A 14891-nucleotide genomic window follows, 5' to 3' on the forward strand; every position below is an offset into this window, starting at 1 on the left:
AAAATGAAATTGCATTTGTGAATTGAGGCTCTTTCTCTTACATCTGATGATCAAGTTTCCCAAACCATCCCTCTTTGCTTCTGCAGCTTTTAAGTTTTGTGAACCAGTGTTCTGGTTATAAAGAAGCTGAGAATCAGCAAGCATGCGTGTAATGTGCCCATCTCTTCCAAAGGTTTTATTTTGGGGTGCGGTGGGGAGTGGGAGTGAAGAGAGGGGTGGACACTGCCAAGTTCAGCAATATTCTGTAACTATTTCCTTACTCTTCAGTCTTAGACATTATCTGCTCCAACTTCCAAACTTTACCTATGAGGAACCAGATACTCTAAGGTCGTTACATAGCAAGCTAACGGCAGAGCTAAGACTCCAGAGCTAAGACTCCAAGCCAAGCTCTGTAAGTCTTAAGAGAGGCCTGGAATAAAGGCATGCCCACCCCCACCCCTGGAATTCAGGCAGGGATGCTAAACATTTAAATTAAGGTTTGGGAAGAAAGGCTCTGTAGAATCTTACCCGGGCCCTTGTCTGCAACTTCATTTCCCGTTGCTTTACCCACACTTTCTTATCCAGCCAGACAAACCTCTCCTAAGCCTCATGTCCCTAGTCTTAGCCTCCCACCCCCCCCCCCCCCGAGGAAATCCCAGCCTTAAATCTTCAAGGCAGGTGAGATCATTGGCAACCTATTATGTCTGCTCCATCTTCAGGTGTAGTCTACTCTACTGGGAATGGATGGCGGTGAGTCTACCCTTGGGATTGGCATTACTCTCCCTCTTTGTCCTTCCAGGACTGTCTCATCGGGCATTTTGTTCAACAGGAAGCTTGGCTTTGCTTTTGGTCACATGCACAATCCAGATAATGCTGGCAGCCAGTAACTCCTGGAGGCTTAATAAAGTGATACTAAGGCAAAGAGGCAATTCCCATCAGCATATTTGCCACTGCACAGGCAGGATGAGTTTCATGCCAACCATGGGAGAATAATCCCACATGCCCGGTTTCAATAAAGCAGGTGGGCACGATCACTTCTAATTATCCTGGTTATTGATTTTTAGCATAGAGGAAGGTAAAAGCATGGAAAAAGTAGGAATGTAGAAGATCATGTGAAGCAATATATCAACTGAAGAGCACTTATATTTGACCCGAGGGTCTAATCAGAGGCACCAAAACAGAGATGCCCACAACTACACAACCATCACATACACACACATACATACATCCTCACCAGTCCATTCAGATGCCCATTCTAACATGCTCAGACATACACTAACACACACATTCAAACACCGAGGAATACACATCCACACAGTAAAGCATACTCTCAATCACATACTCAGATGTTATCACGTAGACTCGTTAACTCGCTCTACACACTTGCAGGCACCTCACTCCGACACTACTCTGCTCAGCCTTACTGTTGGAAGTGAAGGTCTTCCTTATTTGGAGGGAGAAGGTCACCTTATTTCCTCACAGCAAACAAGAACCTATTCATTTCTGAAAGCAAAAAAACCGCATAGCTTCCCAAATACCAAAGCACCTTAGCTTCGCACATTCATGAAAAAGAATAAAGATGCAATGCCCAGGTGCCTATTAATCAAAGCCATAGCTGCAAATGGCTGAAGCCTATTTCCCTTATTAGAATCAAACAAATGGATCAACAGAGAAAGTGTTTTCACTCTCAAAATGCGTGCACCCGGCTTTTTTAAAAAAGGCACGGGAATTAATCTGAAGACCCACCGATTTCTCACTGAAAAAAATGAAATGTAAATGCAACCGAGATTTTTCATAATGAACATGACTGCATTCCCTTTCAGCAAAGGAAAAGGGGGGAAAAATACTTTGGAATCAACAGGAAACAGGAGGAGTGGTGGGAAAACCAGCAAGGGTGGCTCAGGAATAAAGCAGCAGGAGAGTAAGCAGGTGTTTTTCCGATCTCAAAAATCCCAGCTCTCATGGAACCCCTATGGATCTCCGTGCCTGGCAGGCAAGCCTAGAGGGAAGCCAACCGGGGCTCCTTTTTGTCACAAACGACACGAATCAAGTGTTATTATCGGTGGCATTATTACTGTTCTCTGCATCTCGCATGGCAGGGGGCTGGCTGGTACTTACCCCAGAAGATGAGCACGAGGGAAGCCAGGGGAAACAATCTGTTGAAGGCAGGCATCTTTTTTCTGGCGGGTGGCTTCCGGGGCTACACAGGGAGATTCCCGCGGTCAACAATTCGCCCTCTCTGATACTTTCGAGGAAACCCTTTGGGACGAACTGCCCCAAGGGGGCGACTTTCGGACCGAAATAAGGGCCCGCGACCGAGCCGGGCGGGGGGTTCGGCTCCGAGCCCAGCGGGCGCGCCGCCCCGAGCCTGGGAGCGCGCGGTCCCCGGGGCCCGTTGCCGGGATCCGGTTCAGCACCGCGGACAGCGCCCTCCCCGCGCCCCCGCCCCCCGCGCCCCGGCCCCGCGCCCCCGGCCCCGCGCCCCGCGCCCCGCGCCCGCTCGGCTGGAGGAGATCGGCGCTGGCTCTAGGCGGCCGGGCTGTCCACGGGGCCCATGCGGAGCCGCCTCTCACCTCCCCTGGGAACAGCGCCGCGCCGACCAGGATCCGCCGAGGCCCCGCAGCTTCGGCTTCATCCGCGTGCCCCGGCTTCCCCGAGCTGGGCGCGCCCCGCTCCCCCGAGGCCGCCCGGCCACCCCGGCCGAGCTCCTAGGTTCGTTCCCCCTCGGCCCCGTCCACGCCCGCCCGCCGCTCCCCGGGAAGGTCCGGAGGGGCGGGGAAGGAGGCGGAGGCTCCCTGGGTCGGGCCGCCGATCTCGGGAGAGGGTGGCGGTGGGAGGAGGCAGGGAGGAGGCGGGGAGGGCGGGCCCCTTCCCCCGGGCTCGCCCCCAGGTAGTGCGGGGCCCCGACCCTGGGTGGCGGGTGGCCAACTGCCCTTCTCCGGGTCCCCCTTGACCGTGTCTGCTGTCAGCCTGGACATGCGCAGGCGGCTGTCCTGCCCCCGCACCCCCGCACCCCCGCACCCCCGCCCGCCACCGCGGACCCACCCCTCGTGCACACGCTCCCCACCCCCAAACAGGCGTGCCCCTCCCAGGGCCGAGCGCGGGGTGGAGCCTGGGGCGGCGCAAACCCCTCCAGACCTCGCGGTGTCTGGGCCGGCCGGCTGCCTCCGGGTCCCCGCGGCTCTCCCCAGCCCCGGGCACGCCTCCTCGCGCCGCTGCACACCCCCCGGCGACCCCGCCGCGGCGCGGGCACAGGCTCGCCGGCCTCCAGCTCCAGGAACCGGAGGGCCAGGTCCCTTTCGGGCAATGATGTCATCCGTAATGTACACTGTACACGAGAAGCTCCGGGCTCCCCCCCCCCCCCACTCCGCCCCCAGCCCGTCCCCCTCTGTGCTCCTCTTCTAGCCTTTGTCCAGCCTTGAGTAATGGGGTCCGGGCACACCGAACGCAGCAAGATAATCCCTGTTGCGGAGAAGGGGGGTAGGGGTGAGGCGCACCTGTTCCGTGTTCACCTCCTCCGCCAGCGAGGTGCTCAAGCCTTAGCGCGCGAGTGGTGCTGGGCGTGGGGGCAGCTCCCTCTTGTTCTAATCGCTTTTTCTTTTTTCTTGTCCCCCCCCCTTTTTTTTTTTAGTTTAAAAAGCAGATAGATTGTGGTTTGGCTTCTTCCAACGGTTGGCCACTCCCTAGTCCCAGCAGCTGTTTCAGTCCCCCCCCCCCCCCCCCCGCCGCCGCATCTCTGGAAGGGAAACCTGAAACTTTAAATTCGAACTCAGATTTGTTATAAACTCAAATTGACATAATACATTAGGAATGCCTGGAGCTGAAATGAAAGACTAATACAAAAGTTTCCCCCTCCAGGCCCTTCTTAGTCCCTCCTGCTCCTTTTCCAAAAGGGGAAGCTTGACCCTGATATCCCAAAACAGAACGGGAGAGTAACAGCTGGCTGTAAACGAACCATAGGCAGGAAATTCTCTTTCCTAACATATGACAGGACAGCAGAAGGTTCTCCAAGATAGGATCTTCCTGGGCAGGGAGCCACCAGGCCATAAACTCTACGTTGTTTTGAAGGCCAAGCCCTTGAAGCACAGTGAATTAAGCCTGGAAGAGAAGTTAAAGTTGGCTCTTATAATTCAGCCTTTCCAGTTCATGAATCCCCCAAGAGCCTTCCTGATGAATAGGCTCCACCTTTTTCAGTGGTAAGAGCTTACTACTTCCCAAGTTAGTTCCTTCTGTTGTTCAAAGTTCTTTTTTACATTCAATCGAATTCTCTGTACTCCTCTTCCCTCCCCACACTCCGTTAAATGGTCCTTCAACTGTTATCATCTCTCTCTCAGGAAGATTTTTAGTTTGTCAACATGATTCTCAAAGTGACATCCAGAACAGGGGATAATGTTCCCTGTGTGGTCCGAGCAGCGTAAATCCAGGGGAATGACAGCCACACTTGCTTTAGAGGGAGAGGGTATGTCTATTCAAATACATTTACTGCCCCGCCTCACTCCTAATGAGCTTGTGGTCAATTAAAATTCCTAAGTATTTTTCACTTGAACTGTTGCAGAGTCACTTTTAGTTATACACGGAATTTTGGGAAAATGATTACGGAACTACATTTATTGCTGTTAACGTTTACCAGTTTCAACTAATTGTCACATCTTGTTAATACTCTTATTGAATCCGGGTTGAATCATCCAACATATCTCTATTCCTTAGCTTTGTTTTACTTCTAGTCTTGACAATCACCTGATCTAAACATAGGTCTGTTTGTTTTTTAATAGATAGGGGGAAAAAAACCCAAAGAGTCCATTGATACAATTTTAGAGGCCTCGCTCTAGCTTGATAATGAGCTACTAATTAGACTTTTTGGTATGGTTGCTCAATCACAAATAAATACTGAAATGTATCTATGTTCCATATTTATAACATGACACATCCTGAATATTTAAATCATAGGGTCTATGTGAAAAAAGATTACATTGATAGTGGTCCAGAGAAAAGAGGTAAGATTAATGGTTTACATTTACTTGGAAATAGATGTTCAGCAATATATTTCAAATGCTTCCAAAGTGGAATAAATTACCTTTTGTTACATTCAAGCAGTCGTTATCCAAAGAATTACTGGGATGTTGCAGGGGAAAAAAATCTCATATAGGTTAGAAATTTGGAATAGATTACAGATAAGGTTCCAACAACCTTTGGGGTTCTATGATTTTATTGAAAGTAAATGAATTTGGATGGGTCCAAATACATAGAACGACTGAGGTATTCTCCGTCTGATAAATCTGTCAACCACCACCCCCACAACCACCACTACTACCACAGTCGGAATTGGCTTCATTTTACATAATTTTTCTTACATCCATTTGTGCTATTAGGAAATAATCACAATGTTCTTTTCTAAGCGTTTACCATTCCCATTTTAGTCACTTTGAGGATTTTACTTGAGATTTTAGGAACCATGTATTTGCTTCTGGTCTGCATATACCCTTCCCCTGTCTCTCCTCTATTGAAAATAGGAGCATTTGGTCTTTCCAGTTTTCTGACATTTTCTTTGATTTTTGGCAGTGGCTCTCCGTCACTTTCGCAAGTACCTTGAGTTCCCTCAAGTACCTTCTGCCTTGTTTCAAGAGTTTTTAACTCATTTTAATTGTTCCAGTTACGCCTTCCTCCTTTCTGCCATTTCGGCTTTGCTACTTTTTTACTGCTTTGTTTTTAACCCTTTCCAATTTGATGGTTATCTTTCCCTTACAGTGGTTGGACGAAACCATCCATTCTAGTCTACAAACAGTAGCTAGAGCATCTTTTGTATTTTATAAGATCATGTACCTTCCTTGCTTTAAGCCCTTCAGTGTATTTCGTTGCACCTTAATAAAATCTAGACTCCTCACCATGGCCTAATAAGGCCTGCTCTGGGCACTGGCTGTTCACTTATCTTGTTCACAATGTTCACATTTTTAAAAAATGTACCTCAAACTTATTAAGCTTTTCCCATCATAGAGCCTTTGTGCCAGATGTCCCCTCTTCCCAGAATGCTCTTTATCCTGTGGCTAGTTTCTTATCATTAAGGTCTTGCCTCAAATGACTTCTCCTTAGAGTGGCACTCCTGGTCACACTTTCTAAACTAGTTTCCTGCTCACTTCCCCACCTGAAGCTACTCTCTATGTCATTATCCTGCTTCTTGTTCTTTATATCTTCTCTTATTATCCAAAATTACTTTATCTGAAATTTATTTTTTTAAGATTTTATTTATTTATTAGAGAGAGGGGGGGGGTATGAGCAGGGGAGAGAGGCTGAGGGAGAGAGAGAAGCATACACTCTGCTGAGCAGGGGGCCCCATGTGGGGCTCAATCCCAGGACCCTGGGATCATGACCTGAGCTGAAGGCAGACACTTAACCGACTGAGCCACCCAGGTGCCCCACTTTGTTTGAAATTTAATGCACTTGTTTATTTTCTGTTTCTTCCTATCAGGATGCAAGCTTCATGAAAGCAGCCTTTTTTGTTCTGCTTGCTGCTGTACTCCTATGCCCAGGTTGGTACAAGGCAGATTATTAGATCCTTTACGAATCCTGAATGAATGAGTAAATGAACAGATGAATGAGAATAGTGTGGAAAGGGTGAAGAGCCCAGGCCATAATCAATATAGGGAACAGAAAAAAAAAAAAAAATCAGAGAAATGGGAGAAGACCAGGATGACACAATGCCACAGTAGACAAGGAAAGAAATTATTGAGACTTGAGAGATACTCCTTCTGAAAGAGGACTCCAGCCAATTGTACTCAGAGATTGAGAAAGAGGAAAGGAGTGGGGCCTGACATATGTAGAGATTTTGAGGTGGAAGGGGGAAGAATGACAGACATGGAAAGAGGAAAGGCATCTGAGATATGCACGGAGACATTACTTTTCCTGAGGAAAGAAACCTATTTCACTAAGATCATGGGGGACATTAGAGACAGCAGTGGGGGCAGTGACACTGAGGAAAGATAGAGTAGAGACCTTAAGATAGACATACGGATCTTTGTAAAGGAGGCAAAATTATCTACTGAAAAGTAGGGGGTGGGGAGGACCAGGGGAGCTACAGATGGGACAGTCGCTTTGGGCCCATTGATGCTTTTCAAGATCAACACATACCTGAACCAAGAGTCAAGATGCAGAAATCAGAGCCCAGTGTAAGCAAGTCGAGTGACCTGCTTTTGCTATTCTTAATGGATTTTGAAAAATAGTGCACAACCCGTGGGACAAGGAGAGTAAAAAAACATGTTTATTTTAAACTGTGGCCAAAGAGCACGTGTGGGACTGGGAGATATCAGGCTCCCCCAAATCGTTCCATCATCCTGACTGCCAGCTGTGTGGTTACTGTCACCAGCCAAGGGAAGCATGGGATTAGGACAGGAAATGCTGACATGAGGACCAGACGATGCAATCCCTTCCTGCATCTGCACATGGCAGATAACCTGATAGGTAAAACGAGGCCAAAAATGTTTGTTGAATTGAATTGAATTTCATCCGAATGATCAGGAAAGCCAGAACATTCTTGACATCCGGGAGTGCCCCACAAACACTCATTACACACCCTATATGCGAGAGAAGCCAGTGTCACACCGATCATAACCAATCTTTGGGAGGCCCATGGTATGTATCCATGAGAAAGCTATTAATAGGAAGTTATAATAATCTGAACATTTGAATGGGAAAAAAGAAAATAAAATTGGTGATAAGTTACTTCAAACTTCTCAAAAGAAAAGTTATATTTCAAGAATTGCTGTTAGCCTAGTGTAATTTCTCAACGCGTTTCTGGTGGGGCATCTTAGCCGAGAGAGAAGGGGAAAAAAAAAACTTTTGGAGAAATAAGTGTCATTATTGCCTTTGCTGCTGACCTAAATACTCCGGATATTCTGATATTTGATGCAGGAGCAACACCTGAGCCCTGGCTGACTCAATGCTCATCAGAAACAATATCGAAGAAGAAGAAAAAGAAACCACAAAATGACCCCCAGGTGGGGGATGGGAGGTCTGTCTCAGGCCTCTTTCAACTCTGAGATAGGACTGGTACTTTCACTTGACCACTCTGAACCAATTTTCTCTCTCTAATTGTCTGTCCTCCAGAGTTACTGTAAACACAAATGAACTAATGCATGGATGTGTTTTGGATTTTGTAAAATCTTATAAAACCAAGAAGTATTAGGCTCCTGTTTAGATTATTTCTTTAATCCTTACAGAGATGTGCCCAGCTATTAACTTCAACAGGATAAAAAATAACCAACTTTTTGTGATTTGTCAACACCTTTCTTATAATTTCCATCACCAACATCATTATGTTCATCATCATCTTAGTATTTGAGAGCATGCTTTGGTCCCACAATGATATGCACTTTGTATGGATTAACTCATTTAATCCTCACAATGATTTTAAGGAGTAGATACTATTCTCTTCCCCCCCCCCCCAGGAAATAAATACAAAAGTTAAAAGATTCGCTCATTCAACTTGTATACAGCAGAATTATGACACACACCTAAGGCTCTTCATCTTCAAAGTCTTAAGGACTTAATTTCCTATAAGATTTTTCTCAGCCATTAGAAATGACAAATACCCACCATTTGCTTCAACGTGGATGAAACTGAAGGGTATTATGCTGAGTGAAGTAAGTCAATCAGAGAAGGACAAACATTATATGGTCTCATTCATCTGGGGAATATAAAAAATAGTGAAAGAGAATAAAGGGGAAAGGAGAGAAAATGAGTGGGAAATATCAGTGAGGGTGACAGCACATGAGAGACTCCTAACTCTGGGAAACGAACAAGGGGTAGTGGAAAGGGAGGTGGGTGGGGTGATGGGGTGACTGGGTGACGGGCACTTGATGGGATGAGCACTGGGTGATATGCTCTATGTTGGCAAATTGAACTCCAATAAAAAAATAATAATTTAAAAAAAGATCTTACCATCAAAAGATACTTCCATGTGCAAATCAATCAGAAAGTTGATGACTCCTTATGTAGTGTGAAGTTCTAAGATGAGTACTCTGTGTGTGTGTGTGTGTATTTATATGTGAGAGAAAGTAGGTATAACCTCTCTACTCACAAAACTTTAAGTATTATGGAAAATTCTGGAATCTAAGTAAGTACACAAGAAAAACACAAATGAACCCAGCATATCTTCCTTCCTTCCAATTTTATTTTTTTAAGTAATCTCTACACCCATGTGGGGCTCAAACCCACAACCCCAAGATCAAGAGTTGCATGCTCCACTGACTAAGCTGGCCAGGCTCCTTTGTTTGTTTGTTTGTTTGTTTGTTTGTTTGTTTGTTTCCTTCTTTCTTTCTTTCACCTTCTTTCTTTTCCTCCCTTCCTTTCTTTCACCCTTTTTTTCCTTTCTTTTTTCTAGAGCAGGGAGGGTTTATAATCACATTATTTAGAGAACTCACATGGATTAAAATGAATGAAAAACTCCTTGTTTGTCTGTTTTGTGTGTGGGGGGGGTTCTTTTTGAAAAAGGAACAACTGCTTGGCCTCATCTTACAGTTTTATTTTTAGGAACACAAGGTATTTTGTTGAATTCTCATGATATGAGAATTAAAGAGAATTAGAGAGATTAAATTACTTGTGTACTGTTAAACTTTACTTGTTTACCAAGTGCTTGTTCAATGCCAGGTATTGCATTAGTCTCTGGCATTAAAACAATAACAAATTGTGTGGTTATGATACAGGTAGCCTGGAAGACGGAGCCATGGATTATACTTTGAACCTGGGGGGCAAGGAGATAGCTGGGAAAGTGAGGCAATATTTGAGTAGATGAGTAAAATTTCCCAAAGAAAGGAAATGGTGGGGCAGCCCAGGTGGCTCAGCGGTTTAGCGCCACCTTTGGTCCAGGGCCTGATCCTGGAGACCCGGGATCGAGTATCGTGTTGGGCTCCCTGCATGAAGCCTGCTTCTCCCTCTGCTTGTGTCTCTGACTCTCTCTCTCTGTGTGTGTGTGTGTCTCTATGAATAAATAAATAAATAAAATCTTAAAAAAAAAAAAAGGAAATTGTGCATTGGGGGTTAAAGGGTGTTCTGAGAGTCTCATCTTGTAGATGCAGGTTGCACTCTCCTGATTCTTAATCTGGGGCATGTGTCACTGAATAACACTGCCATTTTCAAGTAAGGCCATGATTTGGAGTGGCTGAATGGAGCAATGGGAAAGAATGATGTCTTTGGAATCAGACAGGTTCACTCTGGATGCTCTGCTTGTTCCTTCTGTAACCTTGAGCAAGTTATTTAATTCTTCTGAACCTTAGTTTCTTCTGTCATAAAATGAGAACAATAATATTACTACCTACCTGGTAGCTACTTATGAATATTAAATGAACTAAACATATAAATCACCTAGAACAACACCTGGCCCTTAGCATAAGTTTGTTTGTTTGTTTGTTTGTTTGTTTAATATGCCCAATGTGGGGCATGAATTCACCATCCTGAGATCAAGGTCACATGTACTACCAACTAAGCCAGCCAGGTGCCTCATAGCGTAAACTTAATAAATACTATTTCCCCCCTTCTTCATAAATAAGGAGTAGGCATTATTGCTTTCTACATTTTTTTAAAGGAAACTATATTCAAGAGAAGTTCAGTGACTTAGCCACTCAACTTGTATGTGGCTGAACCATGAATTCTCTGTTTTCTATTCTTTGATGTCCCTCATACACCACTCCCACTAGTGGTGGGGCTCAGATTTCCACTAGCAGCTGTGTGTTGCCAGGAAGAGGTCAACACAACAACTCTAGGACTTGGAGGAGGAAAGAGAAAAGCCTCCATATCCAGACCATATGAAACAATAACATAACTTTTTTAAAAGTTTGCATTTCTGTAAGTACTTATAAGAGAGTGTGTCTATGCCAAGTGTTTGGGAAAGGCACAGTGCTGGACTTCGTGTTTCAGAATGATTAATGAAGTCACACTGAGAAAACTGACTGAGCTGAGCTGAGTAGCTGCCAAGGTCTTTCATCCTGCCCTTGGATTTCTTCTTCCATTCTTCCACCCCATGATGGAGATGGCTCCCACAGCATGCACTTGTACCACAGCCTTTATCAAATAACTTGTAACTGGGTGTGCTGGAGTCCATTTCCATCACTAGGCTGTGTTCTCCCCTCTAGGACAAAGATTTGCATTCTGAGTTTTAATTTGGGGATTGAAGGACACACTCTCCCTTGCCATGGTGGTAAAGATGGCCCCACCTCTCTATGTTCTTCAGCCTTAAAGGAGTGGCCATAGGAACTCACTCACCTTTCAGATGAATGAAAAACCTATGTTGGGAGGTGGGGATGAAAAACATAAATACAGGCTTCCTTGGGATAAGTAAAATTTGAATTTCCCAGGGAAGTTGTGAAAATTTTAATTCACCTTTGAATCTGCAGAAATTAAGAAAGTTCTTGGAAAATAGTATTAAAGACACAATTTATACTGAGGATCAGACATCAGAGGTGACAAGGTGGCACATTTACAGGTGGTTATGTTATAAAACAGAATAAGAGTGAGATATAGAGGGTGAGATAAAAGGTTGGCTACATCTCAAATGGTAAAAGTTAGACAAAAAAGGTGCATTAATAACCTTCCTGAAGCAAAGATAAGCTTTCTACAGGAAGTGATTGAAAAGCATGACATCCTTGACAGGTGAACCAACATGAACAAAAGCATAGAAGCAGAAAAGTTTCAGACCTGACATCAAGAAAATGAATGACTTAGTTTATCTCAACCCTGGGCACACCTAGAGAAATAATTCTGGAAATGTTAAATAAATAGTTGTGAATGTCTATTAAGGAGTCTAGACTTAGTCTGAGGGATAATTGGGAGTCACTGGAGGTTGAGGTGATATCAAATGGGTTTTAGGAAAATTAATCTGACAGAAGGAGACATGGAATGGGGAAAATAGGAGAAATGGTTGTAACTGTAGTAAGAAGGAAAAAGAGCTGGTGTAGGGCAGTGTGAGTGGGATATATCTGATTCAGAAGAAAATATGAAGGTTTAAAACACTGGATTTGGTGAATAACCAAGGGTGCGGCAAAGGAGAAAAGCTCACGCTAGTCATGGAAGAGGGGATAATTTTGAGGCCATTCAAAATTATAGAAAATATAGCAGCAGTGGTGATTTGGGGGAGAAAACTGATGGACCTTGGGTTTTGTTTGGTATATATTTCTTTCTTTCTTTCTTTCTTTCTTTCTTTCTTTCTTTCTTTCTTTCTTTTCTTTCTCTCTCTTTTTTTAAGCGATCCTGAGGTCTTTTATTTTCTTCACATTTATCAGGCCATGAATTCATAGGGAATGGGTTCTAGCAGTTCAGGCTCCTTTCCATTGGTTCTCACAAAGTGCGCTTCTCTGGGTGGGGCAGGCTGGCTCTTCAGTTGGACCCAAGTACCTTTCTCTTTGGCTTCCTTCTTTTCCTGATCATTTTCCTTCACACGCTTCAGGAAGCTATCTTGGCTCTTTGAGTGTTTAATATGCTCGATGCAGACATTAATTCTCTTGGCAAAAATCTTGCCCTTAACTTGTTTGTTTACAACAATGCCAACAGCATGCTGAGTAACATTGTAGACTCTTCCAGTTTTGCCATGGTAATATTTGTGGGACATTCCTTTTTGAACAGTGCCCATTCCCTTGATATCCATAATATCACCTTTCTTATAGATTCGCATGTATGTGGCCAAAGGAACAACTCCATATTTTCTAAAAGGCCTAGAGAACATATAGCGGGTACCTCTCCTCTTTCCCTTTGTGCTTGTCATTTTGGTGAATTACTGAAAGATAGTGGTTCCGCTGTTTGGTATATTTTCTGTTGCAGATCCTTATTGATTGCCTGTAAATTTAAATCTGGTCCTCAGAAGAGATCATGGATTTAGTGATCAAGATAGGAGAGTCATTCTTATAGAGTGATAATTGAAGTAATGGAAGTGGCTGATATTTGAAAGAGAGTCTATACAGTGATAGGAGATCTAAGGATACCTAAATTTAGGAGAGTAGAGGAAGCAGTCAAGCCAGTAACAGAGATGGAAACTGATCAAAGTTATAGGAGATCAAAATAGTGCTGTGTCAGGGACGAAAATGGGGGAATGTTCCATACTGACAATGAGTGCTGTAGCAGAGACTTCAGTAAGATAAAAATTGGCTTGGAGACTTAGTAATCAGGAAACCACTGATGACCTTATGAGGAGTTTCAGCTGAGAGTCAAGAGGAGGCCATACTATGGAAGAAGCTGAACAAGAAGTGTTGGTGCAAAACTAATGGATGCAATTGGTTTGATTATATTTTCGAAACATTTGATAGTGGGAGTGAAAGTGTTGATAGGGATAGGAAAATGTTGATAGGAAACTACAGGATAAGTAAGGATTTTTCTGGGAAGGTCATAGAGGCAAAAGCTCAGAAGTTAAGACCAAATTTGGAGGAAAAGGGCAATCGTGAGCTTGGTAACAAGGAGGAAGGGTTTGGATCAAGAGCACTGGCTGGAGTTAACCTCAGCATTAGGGGCAGGGGAAGAGGAGAAAGTGGAAGAAGACACAGGGATGTGGAGGTAGCAAGAAAAGACTTTGAAGTTACTCACATGAGAGAGATTGTATGTCAGTAAAACAGGCAATAAAGTTATTTTCTGTAAGTGGGAAGCTGGACACAACTGGGACCTTGAGGAGAATGAGAGATCGAAGAGTCTCTAGGAAGTGGGATGATTAATTAATGTAAAATGAACAAAAGCAGATGTGAGTATCAGTAGACCCAACAAAGAATGGATTGTGGTGGATCCTTTCCAAATGGCTTCAAGGCTTTCTCCAGTAAACATTGCCAACCATTCCTGAAGGCTGGAGAGTGGCAATGTGGAACAGGAGAAGTCCAAGTTGCTGAGACATCCTGGAGTGTCTGTGAAATGGTTAATTAAATGCCAATAGATGTGATAGAAAAGAAGAATAAACAATCAGGGGGTGGGGCACCTGGGTGGCTCAGTTGTTTAAGCACCTGACTCTTGATTTCAGCTCAGGTCATGATCTTAGGGTCATGAGATGGAGCCCAGCATCAGGCTCCATGCTTAAGATTCTCTCTCTCCCTCTCCTTCTGCCCCTCCATCCTGCACGTGCATGTTTGTGTCCTTGTGTCCTCTCTCTCTCTCTCTCTATTTCTCTCTCTCAAAATATATAAATAAATAAAAATCAGGGAGTAACTCATGGTGAGAGGAAGACTAAAAAGCAATTTTAGGAACTGCAAGTAGTTGAGAAAGAAGGAAGAGCAGGAGATTAGAGGGGACATCTGGAGGATTGACCTCTCAACGTGGAGCCACATCGAGGGAAAAGCAAGTCTGTATTGTGGAGGTCCCACTAGTGACTGAGTACGTTGCAGAAGGAAGACATTGGAGTTGAGGAGATCAGGAATATGTAATTTTTCAATTTATATACTTCTGCAAAAACTGGAATTATTTTTCCAGCAAGCACATACTGCTCCCAGAATGTTTTTTTTAAAACAGTAAAATTAAAACAAACTTCTAGCATCCAAAGGAATAAACCAGGGAGAGAAATTTCAGGCTTAGATCCAGGCCGATTAAGTCAATAATTCTTTACTGAACTCATTAACTGTTCAGCTGGACTGTATTAAAAGTTGGTGGATGTTTGCCCATCTCTGGAATTAAAAAGAAAGGAAAAGAGCACGTGAGGCCAGAATATGCGGAGCATTATCTGCATAGACTGTTGGCATTCCTGAAGGTGATGGCAAGGAGGAAAAGAGAGAACAACCATTGCTTAGATCAAGAAGCCCCTGAGTAAGATGGGCAAAGTATCAGAAATTGGTGGAGACCTTCAAGAAAGGTACAAGAGGGACAGAGTGACTTCTATGAACTCTGAAAAGGAAGAGTTGGATCACCTGGGCAGCGCTACTGTCTGAATACGGCAATGGGGAGCAGGGATAAGGAACAAGCGT

At 44.3% G+C, this 14891-nt stretch overlaps 1 protein-coding gene, 1 long non-coding RNA gene and 1 pseudogene across 6 annotated transcripts in view; 1 reads left to right on the forward strand and 2 right to left on the reverse strand.

Annotated features, from left to right (window-relative positions):
* SCN3B (sodium voltage-gated channel beta subunit 3) overlaps positions 1-3596 on the reverse strand; it is a 25175-nt gene extending 21579 nt beyond the window's left edge. The window contains exons 1-2 of one of the 5 annotated variants that reach the window (XM_077893941.1): positions 3477-3596; positions 2098-2179 (exon numbers count right to left, since the gene is read on the reverse strand). In XM_077893941.1, coding sequence (XP_077750067.1) covers positions 2098-2152 — 55 coding nt within the window. In that variant the 5' untranslated portion in view covers positions 2153-2179; positions 3477-3596. Of the gene's footprint in view, positions 1-2097; positions 2180-2552; positions 2988-3117; positions 3142-3476 lie in introns of those variants that run through there. The other 4 variants (XM_077893943.1, XM_077893945.1, XM_077893944.1 and 1 more) reach the window with 4 other exon arrangements.
* LOC144311444 (uncharacterized) lies at positions 2477-9935 on the forward strand. The gene is made up of 4 exons (XR_013377051.1): positions 2477-2691; positions 4048-4175; positions 6443-6503; positions 7882-9935. It is a non-coding gene; the product is annotated as an uncharacterized LOC144311444 (long non-coding RNA).
* A 2306-nt stretch (positions 9936-12241) lies between these two features.
* LOC144305678 (large ribosomal subunit protein eL21 pseudogene) lies at positions 12242-12746 on the reverse strand (annotated as a pseudogene).
* Between the last annotated feature and the right edge of the window lie 2145 nt (positions 12747-14891).

The sequence above is a fragment of the Canis aureus genome, chromosome 3, assembly GCF_053574225.1.
Source record: "Canis aureus isolate CA01 chromosome 3, VMU_Caureus_v.1.0, whole genome shotgun sequence".
Lineage (NCBI taxonomy): Eukaryota > Metazoa > Chordata > Mammalia > Carnivora > Canidae > Canis > Canis aureus.